The sequence below is a fragment of the Alligator sinensis genome, unplaced genomic scaffold (genome assembly GCF_000455745.1).
Source record: "Alligator sinensis unplaced genomic scaffold, ASM45574v1 scaffold254_1, whole genome shotgun sequence".
NCBI classification, from domain to species: domain Eukaryota; kingdom Metazoa; phylum Chordata; order Crocodylia; family Alligatoridae; genus Alligator; species Alligator sinensis.
The window spans coordinates 2017905-2039050 of NW_005841953.1; the positions used below are offsets into that span (position 1 = coordinate 2017905).

The following is a 21146-nucleotide window of genomic DNA, read 5'->3' on the forward strand; positions in this document are numbered from 1 at the left end:
CCAACCAATTAAGAAAGCAGTTTATTCTAAAGAATAGATGTGATCCATGTCTGGGAAAACAGATGCCTAAAAATCACAACATTTCAGGACCTCCTATTTTTTTAAATGCATAAAACCTTTCCTATTACCATAGGCTTTATATAAACTTGCTTGTACAACATCTAAACTGCTGGTATCGCCATCAAATACACTGATAGCATGCCTTTCAAAACAAAATGCATGTTTGAATGAGACAAATGTATTGTGCGACTTTCTGTAATATGTTCTTTACCTCCAAAATGTATGTAAGATTAAATTTACTTGAGTGGTCATTTTGTTACTAATTTCCTCAAAGGAAAATGATTTCCCTGCATGACTCCTGGTTACTAGGGATGAAGTGAAATTAAAGGTTTTCAAAAGCATCCCTGTGATGAATATGACCCAAAAAGTGAGAAATCAACTACATCTCAGGGTACAAAAGTACTAGCTGCAACAATATCAAATTATGTTAATAGATGCAGCGATGTATACATGGCACAGCTAAGCAATTATTACAGCTGTATGATTCTGTAGTAACTGTAGCAAAATCACTACAAGGTTAACCCTGTTTCATTGTTAGGGTGATTTAGCTAATTAGTGTTTCTTTACCATCATGTAGATTTAACATTTACATTGCAACAGTTGCTCCTGAACAGCAGCTCCCCCTTTCCTTTTAAAGAAGCTAAAATGTAGACTTGTCAATAATTTTAATTAAAAGGAGAAACCTAGCTTCTTTAGGAGAACCTACCAAACAACAATTTGCTACGGCTCTCCCATATATGTGAAGGGCAAAGAAACTGTCCTCTAAAGATGGTTTACAGACACCTAGGTTAGGGACAGAAGTTATACATAAAACAGTTTAAGTGATCAGAAACTGGTTTAAACCTGTAACAGAACAGAAACTCAGTACACATAAATCAGTTTCAAAATGGCCAAAATTGGTTTAAGATAAACCTGGCTGAATGCAGTAATAGACTTAATTGACTGAGATCAAACTGGTTTATGGAACTTCTGTCCCAGACCTCTGCCTGATTTAAGTTAAATCACAGTCCATCAGCATCCTGCCATGCTCTGCAGCCCTGGGCCTCTCTAGCCAGAGCACAGGCAGGGGCATGGCCAGATGCCAGCCTGGCATGGGCCCACTGAGACAAACGGGGCAGGGAAGGGGCTTATTCCTCCCTCCCTCCCTTCTCCCACTGGGGAGCCACAGCCAGGGTCTGCCAGCCCCAGCTGCCACCCTCTGCCACTCAGCCCCACACAGATTGAGTGTCCCCTGACAAAGGCTGCTGCGCCATGGCCAGCCAGACCTTGGCTGGGATCCCCCTGTGGGGAGAAGGGAGGGAGGGGAGAATAAACCCCCTCCCTGCCCCCTTCACCTTAGGGGGCCATGCCAGTCTGGCGTCTAGCTATGCCTGACAAGGAATCTGACAGGGGCAGCAGCACCATGGTGTACCAGGGACCGCAAGCCTCTTCCCGGTGGGGGAGCTGAGAAGGGGTTGTGCTGCAAGCGGGAGCGGGGTGGGCAGAGCTGCCATTGCCTGTGCGTGGCAGGTGGTGGCAGCAGGGCTGGGAGGGGTGGCTAAGATGAATTTTGGGATGATCACAGCCCCCAAGCCTTCCTAGTGCAACCGCTGCTTAGCCCACACATTGCTACCCATCCCAGCCCTGCCGCCACCACTGCTTGCCCTCACTCAGCTCCATAGCCCCAACCCCAGCCCTGAGCTGGGCTATGGAGGCAGGGCCCTTCCCAGTTGACTGTAGCTCAGGCTGGGGCCGTGGGAGCTATGTGCCCAGTTTACTCCTGGCTTCTCGTACCCAGGCTAAACCAAGCTGTCATGGAGCCACCACAGTGGGCAAGACTTCCCCCCTTCTCCTCCTCCTCTCCCCATTTAAAACAGTTAAATGTACATTTATCCATACCTTGGCCATAGTATAAAAATCTGAGCATAAAAGGTCTTTTCTCTCCCTCAGCTATCTCCTGGCATTTACACGCACATATGTTCCAGCTTGCCTGTGACCTCTTATACTAGATATATACAGCATGATGTCCACAAATACTCACTTATAAGTTCCATTATAAATATCTTCTTCAGTATAACAAAGCTTTCAATTAGCACAAATAAAACTGCTGGGCAGTTTGGATAGTTTCTACAAGATTTCCGATTTTCATGTTTCCAGTGCTTGTGGCTATCATATTTAAAGATATCTGCTCCTAGAGAATCTTCTAAAAGTACATTATCTGGGAATGAACTATGCCTAGCATAGACCCTATGCTAGAAAGACATCACAGTGATTATAAACATATGGTACAGAGAAAACATAGAATATGCATTATTTTATTCATGCAACAATCTCCTTTGGTGGGTCTCACACACCAAATAGCCATTTTTCATGAAGGAACCTTCTTCTCTGCAGCTGAGGCCATGCACAATAAGATTCCTCTACCACTGACCTTATTTGAGCCTAGAATAGGTTTCTTGTATCTCTCTGCTTCATTGCCTATCTCCTTTCAAAGCTCACTCTAATCATTTCTTTGTTACCTGTTAATTAATAATCTCTCTCTCACTTCATCATTAATTAGCTCCAAAACTGTTGTTCTTTCAGTAAATAATTTGGGGGTACTTTTTATGAAAGATGCTATACAAAAAGAATGTGTATTGTTAAACGATTATCAAGTATTTTTTGCAAATTCACAAAATGGATCATTAGTCCCCAAGTGTAAAGTAAATATGCAATTAGACTCTCCCCAAAATAACTACTTCAAGTATTTACTGAAGTCTCACTTGTGTTTGTGACTAATTAGACTCTTTTTGACTAGTGATCAGTGACCTATCAGACCATAAGTCCTCAAAGTCTTTGAAGTCAACATGGTTGCACTGATTTACTTGCAGATACAATCTACCATGACAAGTCCCACTTTAAAAGATTTTATGGTCATTGGATTAGGTGATAACTACACAAGATTTGGTTTATTAGATAAATGTAGGCACCACAGTCTGTAGTGAAATTTGAAAAGCTTTCCAAGAGAAAGTCTTCCAAATTTTCACGCAATAAACAGTATTTACAATGAAACAACTCTATTTTTCCTCCCCATTATATCTGCATCTTCTAACTTTCCAAAGTACAGGAAGTCCTAATTACTAATTCCTCTCTTTCCTTTTTACTAGGATCATTCAAGAACAGTCAAATGAGGGGAACCATTTGACTAGAGGATCAAATTTGTTGTAACCCAGAGGATGATGCCAGAAAGTCTTCAGAGATAATCAGAATATGTCCTGTCTTTCTCCCTCCCACCCTTTCCATATGTTTGTGCATAAAAAAATGGACACAGATCACCATTTTTAGAAATACCTTGGCTTTCCAGTGCCCCAAGAAAGTGGCAGTAACAGACAGTATATGGGTTCCCGTAGCCACTCATACTTGTTAGCATAAACTAAATGAGGCAGTCTTAATAGGACCAGTCTTCATCCTTTACCAACAGTTTAAAGACACTCTAGAGAAGGGAGGGAGTGCGGTGATGGAGGTGGCAACCAGAATCAAACTGGTTCTCAGATGTCTAAACACTATGCCAAAGTGAAGCTAGGCTTCAAGACATCTCAGACAACAAAAGCTTCCCCCAAGAGCACTAGGCACTACTGGTGTGGCTTTCAACAGAGCACTAGTCCCATAATACAGCTGGAGAGGCACCAGTCTATTTATAGATGTATGAAACTTATTCAGTAGGGTTTCCTATTGCCAGCATAATGCGTGTCATGTCAACATTAAATCCACTATGGAAGTATCAAAAATTATACCACAGAAATGGTGGGAACCCAATCCTTTTGTATCACTGCCAACATGCCTTAAGGAAATGTTCTCCTTGAAAGCTGAACTCAAAATTCCCTCAGGAAAGGGAACTGAAATAGCAACATGCTTTCTTTTTTAAAAGAATTTGAAGCAGCACTTAGAGCTGTGAAATGCATAGCACTGTACCTGTATTTGAAACGCAGATAATATGTGGTAATTTAATAGATGCAAAAGGTGTAGTATTTTTCCCAAAATGTGGATATCAGTTCAATTAAGCAGAAAACATATATTCCATCTAAATGTTAACTGTAGATACAAAAATCACAGTGAGTGAAAATGTAGGTTTAGCAACTGCCTATCATACTCCAAGAGCAGCTTAGTAAACAACTGTATTGATCTGTATTATGTTAGGTGAGGTATGCTTCTTTTTATTCAGCTATGTACTTGTGGAAAAGAGAATCACTGTGAAATGTGGCACAAAATCTGATTCTACCTCTCTCTAAGGAAACTGTGGAAACACTGATGTGTTTCAGCTTGTATTCTTCTAATTGTTAATTAAGGTGATGTCAATGAATTCTTTTGCCTCCAGTTGCCTCTTCTTGCCTTAATATATCAAAATATATCAATAATCTTTTAGAGGTCTGTATTTATAATTACACTCCATCACCTTTATCCTACACACATGCGAAATGGCCAAGCAAAGGTGGTCGGTACTGATGTAGTACTCATCTTGACTGGTTACAAGAATCACACCTGCTCTCAGCTTAGCTTCTAGTAAAGAAAATGGTTACAGGATCCAAGTTAGAGAGAGAGAAGGCCCATCATCTGTTCCAAGAGGAGTGGGTTGGAGAAATTCCAATGAAACGTTTTAAGTTGGAATTTGCAGATTCATTGATATCAAAATATTTCACAGAAACAGTTCAATGTTGGTAAATTCCCAAAGGAAATCTATGTGGTTTCCTGCCAGCACATCCATCCAGTTCCTCCAGAGCTCATCTAATGGGATGCTGAGAGTCTAAGCTTCCAGGGTTTGCAGTTCTAAGGCACCCTGCCATATGAGCTGCCAGATTCCCATGCCAGCTGGCTCCACAGGTTCCCCAGCTCTAAGGAGTCAACCTGTCTGGGGAGCCAGCTGGCCCAGGAGGTGGGGAGACAGGAGAATTCCAGCCCCCAAGCTCCCAGTTACTCGACAGTCTTCCAAAACAGCATGAAGAGAAGACAACAACCTGGAAGCTCCAGTGAACCCAAGAGCCTGGGAGTGTAGTAACTATGATTCCCAGGGTTTCCTGAACTCAGCCAGGTCCATACCTGCCCACCTGATGGGCTGCAGCAGAGACAAAGACAAGGTACCCTCAGAGCTGGGGAATGAAATCAACATAATTCACCTCTAAATAGCAGCAATGAAACTAATCACTGTCTTGCTGTGAGACCATTAATTACAACATGTATTTACAACATACTGGAGCAGACTCGATTAATTGTGTCTGCATGAGCTTTAGTTAAAGCGCCCCCACTGCCATTTTTCAGTATGGGGACGCTGATACACATGATGCTCCAGGAGCTTTAATTAGAGCTCTCCAAGAGCTGCTCTAATTAAAGCGCCCAGCCCCCACTTCCAGAGCACATCTATAAACACCCAAGATTCTCATTAGTTTTACCACTGTTTTCAGAAGTGTGCAAAAGTGAAACAAGCAAGAATTTTGTCAATTTCAGTCTACAGCTGTCAGGGCTTCTGGGTTCACAGCTCCACTGCAACCTGGCAACGCAAGAATTTGGGAGAACATATTTTGTTTTGTTGTTTTCAAAATACTAAGTGATTTCAGTTCTGTAAAAATGTCAAGTTTTTGGCATTTCATATTAAACTAAATATAAAACAAGCTCCAAAACTTGAAAATTTTCACAGAATTGAAATTCTGCTTCCTGTCAGTGCCACTTCTTAGAGCCTTAGGGCATTTATACACATGCTCCAGGAATAGGGGGGAGGGGTGACACTTTAATTACAGTGGCTCTGAGAGACGCTCTAATTAAAGTGCCTGGAGTATCTCATGTATCAGCATCCCCACACTGAAAAATGACGGCAGGGGCGCTTGTCAAACAAGCTGTAGTTAAAGCACCCCCACCACCATTTTTCAGCTTGGGGATGCTGATACATGAGACGCTGGAGGCTGCTGGAGCACGGTAATTACCAGGCTGTAGCAGACTCAATTAACTGAGTCTGCTTTTAATGAACTACATTACAGTACATCGGAACAGCTCACTGCTGTGTATAGACATCCTTAGGTACTGTGGTGATAGGTGCTTTACAAATAATGAAGCAATTTTAATTTTTTCCCAAACTGCAAAATATTTTCCCGTCAGCACTCATCCATCTAGCAAACTGATCACAACTTGTGGCCAACTTTGCATAGGTTGAAACACAATGACGTGGAGAGGCTATGCATGATGACAGGTATGCATAGATCTCCTGACACCAATATATTTGGGTTGTTGCATTTTCTGGGAAGTATCTAATGTTTATCAAAGTAATGAATTCCTTGGATTTTCCAGTAGAAGCCTTAGTCTTTGTGGCAACCAGGAGGCACTTTGGTTAGCATTACTGGTATTCCAATAAAAGCTGAAGCCTCTGCCCCTTGGTGTCTTTCCATATCATCCTCTTGTCATGGGCCACAAGTTCTTTTTTCTTCCCAATTTGCTAAAATTGATTAACTGTTGTGTTTCAGGCCAGAATGATTTTTCTGGGGCCAAGTTATAAATATCTACAATATCAGCTTATAATAGAAATAGTAAAACCCTGAACTTTAGCCATGTAACTTCATAATAGATAGCTCATTAGTACATAGTACTAATTTTGCCTAAATAATGTACTCAGAGTACATTATTTGTGTTTTCTCCTACTCCATGGCACTAGGATCTGGTACGCTGTCTTTTACCAAAATGTTTCAGGCTTGTTGTTATCGCTGTTTTATGTGTGTAACATTTTACAGTACTCAAAAGCTAGAAATATGACCCCCTCTCCGAGTCTCTTTCTTCCTTTTGCCCAGGCTGAGCAAGAAAACTATAACCCAAAGATGCCCTTTCTTGTATACAGGAAAGAGAGAGTATGGTTAATTGCAAATCAGTAATGTATATAAGGACACAGCAACTCAATAATCATAGAAAACCATCTCATAATTTCATGTTCTTGTTATTTTAAGTGGTCATGAAAAGTAAAAGATGATAGGAGGTCTGATCACATTTCCATTGACCTCAGTGGACTTGGATTACGCCCAATATGAGAAAAAGTCAATATCTGAGAATGTGCCCCAGTAACAATTATGTTTACCTGCACAACTTCAGTGTCATTTATCCCTCCTCTCCCACCTCCTTATACTCTTCATCTAACAAACTTTTCCATAAGCTTGCTTTGCTTTTGAGTGTTTGCAGCAAAAGGGATCACTATAGAATGGCTTTATAATATGGACATATGTCATGAAGGAAGAGAGAGAAGATTCTACTGTAATCCCAAATCTGTACATCCTGCCTAAGTAATGCAGTGGTTAGGAGCTTTCTAAATAGGCAGAGAAAAAACAGACACCAAATTCTTGAGAACTTTCAATTCCCTTCATGAGCAAATGACTACACATATAATAATGAATACTCAGAAGTGTCAATCTCCTGGGTTTCTAATAGCAACAGTTTGAATAGCTATATTTTTATTGTTTTATATGAATGGATTCCTAGGACTTAAAGGGGGTGGATGAGGGGGGGGAAAACCCTCAAAAAAGCAGATGTTTTTAAAAAGGAAAAATCACTTTCCATGAAATGTCACTTGAAAATTCTCACTGCTTCATTCTTTATAATTTCACTTTCCTCAGAGTTTTTATGCAATGTTTTGCTTTGTTTTTAACAAAAATTGAAATTACATCCCTCTCAGGAGCCTGCAGTAAATACAATAGGGGAGATGAGACATTTGCAGAGAATGAGGCACATCAGTAGATGTAATCTTAGCTATGCTCCTCACTGAGCAAATTAAGCACTTCACTAAGCACTTTTCTCTAGGTGCTCCCCTCCTCTGCTAGTAGATGGAAATGAGTTAGCAAAACTCTCATTAATGGAGGATCAGGTTCCTCTGTGCTTCCTTCCTGCTCATTTCTTTTCTCCTTACATAAGCAACTCTCCCCAGCTATGGTGGGCAGGGTTAAGACTAAATTGCCTAAAAGATTTTTTTTTAAGTATAGAATAGATACATTATGATGAATTTTTCCTAGCTCTAATTCTTCTGTTTCCAAGTCTGTAGTAATTTAGGTCTCCAAATTACGCAGAATCAATCAATTACTGGTGCACAAGGCCTAGTTACAATGAGCTGATGTGCTTTCCATTTCACAGGAGCACCAGTTATGCTTCTGCTATAGTTAAGATTAAACTAAAAGAAGTTCTCAGAGGTTGACTGTTTCAAATACTCTACAACCCAGAGTGCTCTGAAATTTGCTGCGTCTCTTAAGGGTGCTATGTAGGGTTCGTATTCCAAATACAGGGTCACTTGATCAAGGGTTTTCCAAAATAAGCTCTCTCTTCCCCTCCCAAAACAACTTTTTCTTAATGTTACCAAATACTACAAATGTTTTGCTTGTTGTTTGCTCCAGCCCTTGCATTCACTCTTTATTTAGGAAAGCAAAATTCAATGCAGAATTCAGGAAAAAGAATGGGCTCTCTCAAGTGTGGTCAGCCTAACTCACAACTCAAATGGCTTACATTATGCATGCTCAGACAGAGTAGCCAAAACGCTTTCCGGTCTGCCAGTTTTCACATGAACTGGGCCTTAAGGGGATGTGCAGTAGCCACTGACCCTGACCTACACCCTGCTAGTATCGTTTTAAATCTGATTCTTGGCAGAAATCTAACAAGAGAGGCATCTTCCTACAATCTGCCTCAGTCAAAGATTTATTTCTGTATTTGTTTTGGGGAAACGTAATCTGAGTACAGCAGAAAATTCAGAAGGCACTGAAACTTTTTTTTGAAAAGAAAATAAATGACACATACAAATGTTTGGTGGGAGAGTACAGGGAGTGCAATGGGGAGTAAAGTGGAGTGGAAAAGTGTGGGGAATCAGGGAAAAGGAATTATGGGGAGGACCACTGCAGGAGGAGAGAAGACAGGGTTGGAAGAAGTAGAACTTGATATGGGAAGTGTAGCAGGGCGTGTGTGGAGATTAGGGGTGCTCATCAGACCAACAGTCTCCCCTGCTGAGAGTGTGTCACTGTTCTTGTTCTCCCACGCATGTTGGGACCCAGAAGCCCTGTCTATCCGGTGGGGAGGTTTGAAACGCTCTCTCATTCCCAATGGAGCCAGAGTCTGAGTGGGATGGTCTAAGCCTTTTTCCCTTGTGCACACATGCTCTGAGAAGTAGGAGTCCCTTTCTGTAAGCATTCCCAGCAATAACTGTTCTTCTGGCGTGGTTTAGTACCCACTGAGGTGTTGGGCCTTAATGCTCATTTTATAGAAATGGGAGGCTCCATTTCTTAGCTTGCTCCTGCAGCCTGAGGGCAGGCAAAACTTGGGGACATCTGAACTTCAAGCCTCTGGGCTTGGGCCTGCACATAGGATGTCTGCCAAAAGACGTTGGAAATATCTGAAGCTCCTGGTGGGGGTGGAGGATGTTTCCTGGCAGTAGGGCTACTTATGGTTCTGGACTGATTTTCAGACATGGAATTTGTTTTGGCTAATTTGGCTTGGAATATGGAAAATTTAAATTTATAAAAAAATCTGAATCCTAACTCATGTGAACTGGCCTCTGGAGAAGCCCTGTTTCTCACAGCGCTGTCTTGCATAGTTGAGGACAGGCGTGCCTGATGCACACCACAGGCTCTCAAGCCTTGGCATAGGAAACGGGGAATGAAAAGATCCACCGAGATGAAAGCAGCACGTCACATCTCCCAAAGCTACTGTGTCAGGCTGTAGTTCTCTCCATGAATGTCCCAGTAAAGGCATTCTTTCTGGTAAAGGTCAACTTTTCCAAGGACTCTAGTATCCACAAGCATACTCAAATTACTTTGAAGTTTACTGTGCCTCATGGAAGTAGAGAAGAAAGCTACTGATCTTAATTTGGTGTCACTTGAGCTAGGGGTTCCCAAGACACAGCTCCCTCCCCCGCTTAAAAACCAGCATTTCTTAAGGTTGATAAATTCTACCAATGTTTCCTTTGTGAGTATTTAAATCATGGTTCTGACTGGACCCTGAAAGAGTCTTTATTACACTATATTTACCCCAGCCAGAGAATGGGATCGGCTTTCCCTTTGAAGAAAGAGTATTGAACACAATATTCTAATGACAAGTCAAGCAGGTACTCAGAACACGAGGGAGCCTCTGTCCCTCTGGGTGCATGAGCCCCTCTCCCATGTGAGTGAGGATGTGAGAGATCCTGGTCCCTCTGTGGGGTTTAGGCTTTCTCCCTTGCTTCCATGATTGGGAGCCAGGATCTTGAGAGCCTTACCATTCCAGGAGAGTCTAGCACCTCTCCTATGTATTTGGTGAAACCTTGCATCCCTAGCGTGGTTGAGGTCCACTGACTTCCTCCAACATGGCAGTCAGAAGCTACATGACCAAAAGATAACCTAAACTCAAATCTCTGAAAAACAGGAGATACTTGCAAGGGACAACTGTGTACATACTAACAGCTTCTAAAACACTAATAGCTTAATGGGACAGGGAGGACGAGATAGAAATAAATGGAAAGCCCCTCAGGTTTGAACTTGTGTAGTAGTGAGGAATGATAGCAAGACCTAATCACATAAATCTCCAAATGCCTACACAGAAAGTTTACTTTACAGAACAGTTTTATTGAACAAAGGACTCTCCATTACTGAATAAAAACAAAGTTAGCATGGAATGAATATGCAAACATATGTAACCTCCCCTAGAATGCCAAAGATGTTTGTTACAATCAGTGTTCCAATTCCGAATGCCAGATGAATTCACAATAACATGACATAATAGCATACTATTGGATATATCTACACTGAAAGTGTATGCACAGGCAACATCTGCACTTGCACATAAATTACATGGAAATTCAGCCTAAATGATGCTAATAGAAAAGCGCATAAACTTTGGCAGACAAGATGTAAAACAGTAATTGAGACAGTAGAGAGGTAATTTGAACTAATAGCTACAGATATAAAAATGAATAAGAAAACACTGGCAAGCTACTCAAGGGTAACTAACTGTTCACTGGACGTCAGCTTTCTTTCTTATTCAAATATTGTCCATCTAGACACTACATTCAAAAATAACTACACGGATCAGAAATCAAAGATAGCAGCACAGCCCACCCAAATTTGGCACCAGACAGAGCCATAATGTCAAAAGATTAATGCTATGTTTTAAAACCGAACTAAATTCAAAATAACAGCTTTATTTATCTCTGCAAAACAGTGATCCCATCAGTTTTCTAAGCACTAAGATTAAATTCCAAGAATGTCACCGCTCACACGTAGGTGAGAAAACATTAACTACTTTTCAATAATGATAGAAAGGGAGAGGAGATTGGCATAGTTTCTTTAAATCTGCATCAGGAAACCTGACAGAAGTTCTGGGATGAAGGAGAGAAATTAACATATAGGGAAAAAATAACTTTAAGAATAATACTTTTTTTTCTTATTCGAATAGTATATCTTGTTCAGTGCTAGTGACTCTTCATGAAATAATATACTATGAAAATCCCTGCATTAGAATTGATATTACTGCCAGATGGGCTCACAAAACACTTGTGTTTTAAACTGATATGGCTGGCAGATGGGCAGCTGCAGCACTACAAAAAAAAAAAACAAAAAAAGCCAGATGGACAGTTGCAGCACTACAAAAAAAAAATACAAAAAACAAAAAAAAACCCCAACCTCCATAGTGTCTGTGTGGTAACAAGCAATTCAAATTTAAAGGGATTAAGGAAGCTAAAAAATTATTATATTTGGTAGACACCAACAAGGAAAATCTTTTCCACTTGGTGTCAAAGGTTTCCCTCACTGAGGGCTTATGATTGTCCAAGTGACTTGCATTAAAATTCCTGGAAACAGCCCAAGTAGAAGTTGACATGCTATGATGCAGTCTACCTGGTTAAGAAATATATGAAACTAGATGAAGAAATTAAATACATAAAGTGCCTTATCATAGCACTCCTCTCCCATGGTACCCACAAGAGCATGATAGGGCTGTGTGTTCAATCACCCTTCAGCTTGATTACAGGTAGGGTAAATACCCCTAAGGCTGGGTCCATAGAACTCCATGCTGTCTACACTTACTGATGATCAAAATGGACACCAAACACAAATAAAATAACTTCCTGTTCTTCATACGTCACGCCAGGACTATTTTCCTGCAGAGCCCCCTTATAGGCTCTGGCCCCAGTTGGACTCACAGGCAAATCTGTTTGAATAGGCCCAAAGTAGTAGTTCAACATTGATCCCTTCTCTTCCCTTCCCTAAGGGACAAGATCGATGGAAGGTTTCAGTCTTCCGCCAGCCTTTTTTCATAAACTGAGGACTGAGAGCTTTGTATGCCCCCAACTGGGATGTGTTGTCCCACTTTGGTTCCTCCATCCAAGTCTAATACCTCTCATAAGTCAGGCTGGATGAGGCTCTCTGAGCTCACAAAATTCATTAACATTGTGTTGGGTATTGTGGGATTTCTATACATAAGGCCCACAGTCACTGAGCATAGGAGTATTCTGACTTTGGACTTATAACAGGAAATCCAGCAGAAATAGGAATTTGAATACCAGATTTAGGAGGACTGAGTTGAAGAACTAGTGAGTCAACTACAAATTGCTAACATTTAATGAACTCTGTGCTGTTTGATCTCCCAGATGACTATTGGTATTGAATGAAAAGCATCAAGGACTCCATGACCTTTATCACCGGTGGAACATGAAGCTTCATCTTCTCTGCCACAAAAGAGGCAGAGAAAAGCAAAATGACCATAGTTACCTATGTTCATTACCTATGAAAAGCAAAATTACCATATTTTTCTTAAGAAACCACTCAACCTGAGTAGTGAACTTCTTGCTTATATCAGACTTGAAGTGTTGTGCCTCCCAGGAAGCTGGAGTGAGTGAGGTATGACAGGAAGGCAGAGACACCATTCTCAGAACCTGATGGTGTCTTGTCAGGCACAGTGGATAAGAATGAACTCTTAGGGCTGGTTGTATGCACATGACTTTGGAATTGTCAGTCACCTGTAATCAGCCTGTTTCTCATTTAAGCAAGAAAAGCTCTCCGAGATAGCTAGACTGTTCTCACCTCCAACATACTTAACACGTTGCTTGACCTCTGCAGGTTTCTGCAGAGATTGTAATTGTGTGGTTGTCTAACTTGTAACTGTGTGGCAGCCTGGCCCCAATCCAGCCTTTTGAAGTAAGAGGCCTGGCCCAGCCCCAGGGGTGGGGGGACAAAGGGGCATGACCCAGTCCTGATCCACCTCCAAGTGAGAAGGGGCATGGCCCAGCCTCAACCTGCCCTCCCCCGGGAGGGAAAAGAGGGCATAACCCAGCCCAAATCTACCCTAAGTGGGTGTAACTTGACCCACAGGAGGAAGGGGGCATGGCCTGGCCCCAACATGGCTGGGTAGGAGGAAAAGGGGCATGGCTTAGCCCCATGGAGGAGAAGAGGGTATGGCATGGCCCCAAACCAGCTGCTCTGGGGAAGTGAGTGGCATGGCCCCAATTTGACCACGTGGGAAAGAAAGGGGCACAGCATAGTCCTTAAGGTAGAAGAGGACATGGCCCAGCACCAACTTGGCTGGGAGAAGGAAAAGGGACATATTCTGGATCCACAGGGGGAGAAAGGATCATGGACTGGCCCCGAAGCAGCTGCACAGAGGGAAGGGGATGTTGCCCAGCCCCAATCTGGTGAGGAGAGGGTTGTAGCCTGGCTGCTACCCAGCATATAGGGCTTGGGATTTTGGCAGCAGGGAGGGGTTGAAGTCTTAGCTGCCACTGCTCCCACACTGGCTAATTTCCATGGGATGCCCCATGGGCTGGACACCAAGGTTCTGCAAGCCATATTTGGCCTGCAGGTTGAAGGTAGAGCACTCCTGGTCTAAGGAAACCTATACCCAAAATGTCTAGAAGTTTGGAAAAAGAGAATTGGAGACATTTTTGAGTAATTTCCTACCCTACCAGAAATCCTTCAGTACCTCATCACAGATTGCTGTGACATGCCACTCACATCATTTTGAGCTAGTATCTCAACTTAAGGTGGATACCTAGGAGTTAAGCCAACTATTAATGCATGGGTACAACTGAACACATATGCATCATAAATAAACTGAAACTGCTAGAAGCTAACTGATAAAAATGCTTGTAGATTTTGAAATTCCAAAGGGAAATATGGGGTGCAATCCTCACTTGTTTTTGGTTTTTTGTTTGCTTTTTTTTTTTTTTTTTTGGGGGGGGGGGGGGCAGGGAGCAGGGGTTAAATGGGAATAATGGAAATAAGCTACTTTGCCTGGATATTGTTGAATAATTGAATATGGTCAACTATTACTTTCAGTTGAAGGTACTTTACTTTGTTCATTATTGAAGGGACACCTGAAAGGGAATGGGTAAGAAGGGGTTGGAAAGTGCAAAGAAATACAAAAGGAGGTAATTGCATTCCAGGTAATTACATTACATATGAATTGGGAAAAATAGGCTTTATATAAGAGTTTACTCTTTCTAGATGAACTAAAAAGAGTAAACACGTGGCTTAAGATTTCCTAGTGCAGAAATAATTGGCTGCTTGAAAGACAGAGAATAAATATTCATTTGTAAATAGAAACTGACATGCCCCAGCTTTAAAATATCAAAATTATTACGTGGCTTTTTTTGGATTATTAACAATAAGACAAAATGCCTCTGCTATTCATCACTAACAAGTCCTGAGACATGCTGAAATGATGTGTGGGCTGGGTTATACAGCTTGCATTCTCATCTAGAACTGGATACAAAGCAAATGGCTGGTCCTGGGTACCTCCTGTTTCATGAGTACCCTCTTCTTCAGCTAAACAGAGGGCAACTCCAAAGACATGAGATCTTCTCAAACATACTAGGAGGATGGGCAGGTTGCAAATTCTTTAGGAATCTTATGAGAATTCTCCTTAGGAAGCTGACCCTTAACTGCTGGGTACCATGTAGATCAATTAGGTCAACAAATGTTTTCTACAAAAGCACAACAAAGAATTTATCCACGGAGGTATCCAAGGAGAGAGAGAGAGAGAGAGAGAACCTTAAAAAAGAACAGTTCCAGATGTCTGAAGCAGGAGATTCTTGAAAAGTCCCCAAGGCAAACTTCAAACTTCAGTCACAAAAGGAAGCAAATTAAACTTCAAGGGCCTCAGGTCCAGTAATGGAACACGCTTACGTCTTAACTGGGATTCAAGTTATGGAAGTTATGGAAGGCAAGTTAAAATGGTTTTAGCACAAGAAGCTACTGCTTAGCTCCTTGCTTGCCTAAAAATCTTCTAAATGAAATAACTCTTCGAAATGAAATGAAGTGCTAAAAAGTAATACTAGTAGTAGTAGGCATCTTTCTTGTGAGACAATAGAATTATATTTTTTAAAGAAAAAAAATAAAGTGGATTTTAAGTAAAAATCAACATATTTCTGTTAACACGACACAACCATGGATAATGATTGAAAGAGTAATAAGTAACGTAAATTACAAAAAGTACTCCAAAAGATAAAAAGAAAGTGGCAATCTTGGCAAAAGAGGACACAGCTTATACACAATACTATGTTGATTAATGCATTAAAGTAATATTTTCCAATTTAATACACTTACCGGGCTGATAATATTTCAATCAGATCTTTTCTATTCTGCACTCTGAGCTTGTTCGTCTTGTATCTTGAATCTTTACTGACTTCAGGCAAATTCAGGATCTAAATTTAAAAAAAAATGTGGTGACTAAGAAACATGTTTGGCAGTAACATAAAGACTGTTTGTTTAGCCAAGGACATTTATATGGACATAAGACAACTTTCAAGACACACTCTTAGTTAATCATTGTTTAAAAAAAAAGATGAAAAAAGAAAGAAAGTAACAGAAGTTACCTATGTAGCATCATAAGCAAGTAGAAGAAGAGACAAGAGCACAAACTGGTCCTAAATCTAGTTAACTGCCAACACTCTCATTATTGTCCTATATACATTCCAGTACATTAAAAAGACTGCAAGTTACTATGTTGTGGGTGGAGAGAGAGGCGAGACACTCAAATGAAGCACTGAAAGCTATATCCAAGTTATACATCACAACAAAGATATGTCAATTATATTTGAAGTTTATGATACAGCCAGAAAATCCAGAGGAAGATTTTCCTATTTCCCAATCAAAGAAGAAAATTAAGTTGGTTTGGGATGATTTGTCCTTATAAAAATTCATGTGGACTGGTAATGATCATACCTTCATCCTCCAGATATTTACAAATGGAATGTTTTATAATGTACTCTAGCAGCATCATATGAACTCAAGTCAGGCTGTCCAATCCATCATTCCCCGAGTCCTCCTCCTTTTCCCACCCCCTTTTTAAAGACGGACGCTCATTTTTTAGTGGTATGTTCTTCTTTCCGTTGCCTGAACATATTACTCTTGATGATCAGATAACTAAGAAGCTCCTTGTGTAGCCACATCAGTCTCTTCCAGTTATTCTGATCTTTCCACTGTATTGGAATAGCTCAGTGTTGATCCTTCAGGCCTCTTATAATTATTGTTGCTCTCCACTGGATTCTTTTTTCTGGATGACTGCTTTTGTTTCCTTCACTTTCTGAAATAGAAAGCCATGCTCTCACATTTTAAGACTTCCTAGACATTTTCCATATTTATTTTTTTCAACAGAAATCAGGGCAGTTTACATCCCCCTTAACAAGAATATCTGCAATTATGAGCTATGAGTATCTGCTGGAAGAATCCTTTATCCACATCCTCTTCCTGTTTGGTGGTCAGCTGTAGGTGACCATGATACTATTCTTCACTTTCTTTCTCTTCACCCTGATACACGCAACAGTTTATCTGGTACTCTCTTCAACATGGACCTCAGAACAAATGATGCTATGTTCGTAACATATAGTGAAATTCCTCCTCTCTCCCCCAAATCTCTCCTACTAGAGCAAGCTATACCCCTCAACTGTGGCAGTTATCTCACCAAATTTCTGAAATGCCAACTAAGACTCAAAATTGTTTACACACTGTGGGCAAAATGTGATAACTTTCTAGGTCATACTGATTACTCTCCATATTCCTTTCACTGGTATATAGGCACCAAAATACTACAAAGATACCTTGCATACAGCCCTGCTTTTTTCTATTTTCACCTTTTTCATACATATTGTGGTTTCCCATATCTTCCCTGGAACTGAACCCCTAACTCCTGGCAGTCCTAGATCCTAATTGTGTATAGACTACTGTATTTATTTCACCCTCCCTCAGAGCGAGGCTTAAGGCTGTCCTCACCAGTGCAGCTGAATAATGCCTAGAGATGTTTTTACAGGCTTCCTCTGATGGATCCTATCCCTGCACAGCAATCATCATTCTTCTTGAAGAAGCCAAAACCCTCCTGCTGCCACCACCTTCATATGCAGGTTTGATTACGTGATTGTCCCTGCCAGGACTTCACCGTCAACAGGAAGGACTGACAACAGAACTACCTGTGCCACAAGCCCCTTTATCTTCCTGCCAAGAGCCTTGGAATGTCCTCTCAGCATCATTTCTGACAGTATGACCAGTGCCCACATGGATGAGTAGGAAGGGACAATGGTCTGAGGGGTGGTTGAGTTTTGGCAATCTCTATATCATATCCTGAATTCATGTTCCAGGCATGTAATACAACTTGCAGGATTACAGGTCTGTACAACAATTAGGTGCTTCCATCCTTCTCTTGGTAGTTCCCAACCACCACTATCCAATTTCTCTTCCTTCAGTGTGTGGTGGTCATGGGAGCTCAAGCCTTATTGTTGGGTGACTCCTGCCTTCTGGCCAATGAAGTCTGCTTCTGGTGTCTCCTATCCACTGATTAATCAGCAGCCAAGAGCCTGAAATCAATTGCTTACTTCTAGCTGTGTCTAGTGTATTCCAGTTCTCTTTCTTCTTAAGGTCACATGCTCACATTGTCCTCTGAAGCGCTCAGGATCGTTCCTGGCAGTATACTTCGTACCCACACAGATGAGTAGCAAGAAATAGTAGTCCAAAGGCTGGGTGAATTCTTGCAATCTTTTCATCATGCCTTGAATTATCTTCCATATTTTTTAACTTCTCCTGCATTACCCCCTCTGAATATTCAGGATAATATAAGAACCATAAGAAGGAAATGGATTTTCTACCAAGGTATCATATTTTCTGCTCATCATTTCCTCATGAAGAATTAATAAAGAAAAATGGTGTTGTAACCTCCAGGAGAAATATATCTTCTGTAAGTAACTCCCACCCGACAACTTAGAAATGTTACTATTATTCACAGACAAAGTGAAATTAGACTGAAAAATGACTATAAAAATGTGGAGACAGTCTGGCAGTTTTATAGCAGCATTTATGGGCCAGAAGGACATATGGTCTACTGAAATCTACCATACAATCTCTCTATTAATGCCCCTATTTGTTTGTAATACATATTTTAATAGCTGATATAATTTCTAACAGATTAAAGTAAAAAACTCCTATGTCATATTATTAACGGGGTAAAGGAGAAGAAAATCTCTAAAAGGAGCAGCAAGATTTGTGTTCCATTAGCCTTGCTTTCACACACACAATATTCCACTACTGTACTTAACCTGAGTTCACATAGTCATTGCAAGCAATCACTGTCTGAAGATATAACAATTTACATAGTGTCTTTTCCAAAGTCTCACATCTATTACTATCACAAAAGTGATACTTGGATGGTACTGATATCTCTAGATCTGACCTCTAACCCTTAGTTTCTATTAATTCAACCAGGACTGGCAGCGACTGAAGTCATTACCATTTCATGAAAGTCGTTACCAGTTCATGGCTGGATGAACAAGGATGTGGTCTTGGTCCACTTACAAGTAAATGACTGTTGATAACAACAACAGCAGCACTGGCTCTAACTTGCAACCTTATCAGCCATCTAAATACAAAGAGTAAAATCCATGTTCCATGGAAGTTAATAGTAAAACTTCCATTCTATCGAACTACCGTTTCACCCAGAAAGAAGAGAGTAGGCATGAACAATGAACTGTCACAATAGGTGGTCCCTTCAAATTAGATCAGAATCATACTGTAAGAAAATGTGAGGAAAGCTGCCCAAGCTGTATATCCTCTGTGGATTAAAAAGTAACTACAATTTACTAACTGTCAGCAACACCAAATTCACACTGCATGAAAAAGGACTGGCGTAGCGCCAAAGCACAACCAAATATGGAAAACTCCATTTTAAGTATATTATCATGGTTAAACTGTGCATCTTTGGACTTCCCTGAAGTTCAGAGAAAAAAGGAACCAAATCAGCGAAAGTCCGCCAGGGAAAAACCTGGCCAGGTTTCCCTTGAATCCAAGGCTATGTAAGCACTGTCTTTATTAATACAAATAAGTCTTTGTTGTTGTGTATCATAATAGAGTTTTCAAGTTGTGACCAAAATAGTTTCACTGGTCATCCGTCTCACTCTCAAACCCGGTTAAAACTTATGGGAATGCCTCATCATGCTATACTGATTTCAGTTTCAGGGGTTTTTTTTAAATTAACGTCCACCTACATTATACAGATAGAAACATAGCCTGGTTCCTCTTGCTCTTTTATGAATGACAAAAGAAGTACGAGGCAGTTGTTATTTTTTGTTATTTTTTTATGTGCAGTTATTTTATTTTACTGTGAGTGTTTTGAAATCAAGATGGTTCCCCCAAACTCCACAACACCTCCTTCAATCATCTGTTCAATTCAGTTGGCTGATTTAAAATGCAGATCTAAGAACTGATGTTTGGAGTTTATATGTTGGGCTGGTCTTTTTCAAAATAAGCACAAGTGTGCACATTTTCCTTTGTTATATACATTAGCCCACTTGAGATGAGTCTCATTTTAGAGATCAAAGCAGCCACACTTAAGAACATACTTTATTAATTGCTGACCACTGAAAAATGCATGTTGCCTATACTATGGGTATAAAAAAATAGAGGGGTGTCACAAAAAGTCTTCAGCTATTAATCAAATATCAAAAGGATTTATTTTCTTTATTTTCAAAACCAGGGAAAACTACTGTAACAAATAATTTGGCTTTTTTCCCCCTCCTTGCTGATTACTTGTCCAAAAACATATGGTACTGGCAGAAAGTCTGCAATCATTTACAGCTTTAGGTTGGCTGTTACATCCCCATAGCAAATGTCTTCAGGGGCAACAGCTTCCGTATGTTCCATATTTTAATCATTGACCCTTCATAATAAGGTTCTTTGATACTAGTTCAAATATTTGAATTGGTATCTATATTTACTGAGGGTTCCTCTTGCCTCTTAAGTGTCTGGGGCTTCCCTGTAATTATTAATTCTCTCCATTCATTGCCTCTTCCCCTTTACTAGGTTTTTTAGTTCCACCAGTCACCTTCAACTTAGCCTTTAACAGTTTTTATAACACTTAATTTGACTTTAAACTAGGCCTCCTACTGAGTTGCTGGACAGCCTAGCCTCAGTCCGTGTCTGTCATTACTCTTTAAGGACAGAAACATTCTAAGAATAAAACCCAAGCAGAACTTTTGCTCAAGAATTAAACTCTCTTTCCTCTCAAGTACAGGAATTTTTAACTGTGTTGTATGCCTCTACATTTTGTAACTGTGGCAGTTGTAATTCCAACATCTACTGCTTGTACCACGTATCTTTTTAGGTCCATTTGTTATAATAAAGTTCTCATGAAGCTGTCTTAAAAGTAGAAAGTGGAGCAGATTTCAGGATTTTTTTTCCTGCAAATGTTTTTTCACTGAAAATCCAGCTTCAGAGCAGAAGAGAGTATTCATAAATGCAGATGATGGAGCCCCTCTTATTTCCAATAGCCAAGTAGTTAGGCAACTAAATCTGGGAAAGGAGAGACCCAGCAGACTAGGGTTGCTATTAAGCAGGCCACAAACAAAGGGTACAGGTGCCCACTATACCATGTTTAATAATGTACTTTAAGGTACAACACATCCAGAAGTGTAAAGCATTAATCTAATACAACCAAAACAAGGAAAATAATATTTACTCACTTAAGTCTGACAGCCCAACAAGATTCTGAGAAGTGCCAGGATAGATGACCACATTTTGGAATGCCCATCAAACTAACACTTTAGAAGTTCACATAGCACTACTTTATGCATGACTGAAGTGGGATAGCAGAAGCAGATTTTCTTGCAGGCATAGGTA

At 40.6% G+C, this 21146-nt stretch overlaps 1 protein-coding gene across 1 annotated transcript in view; it reads right to left on the reverse strand.

Moving 5' to 3' along the window:
* The window catches only part of SUGCT (succinyl-CoA:glutarate-CoA transferase), a 542264-nt gene that overhangs the window by 293537 nt on the left and 227581 nt on the right, over window positions 1-21146 (reverse strand). Inside the window, exon 11 of the mRNA XM_025200042.1 lies at window positions 15594-15691. Coding sequence (XP_025055827.1) covers window positions 15594-15691 — 98 coding nt within the window. The remainder of the gene's footprint in view (window positions 1-15593; window positions 15692-21146) is intronic.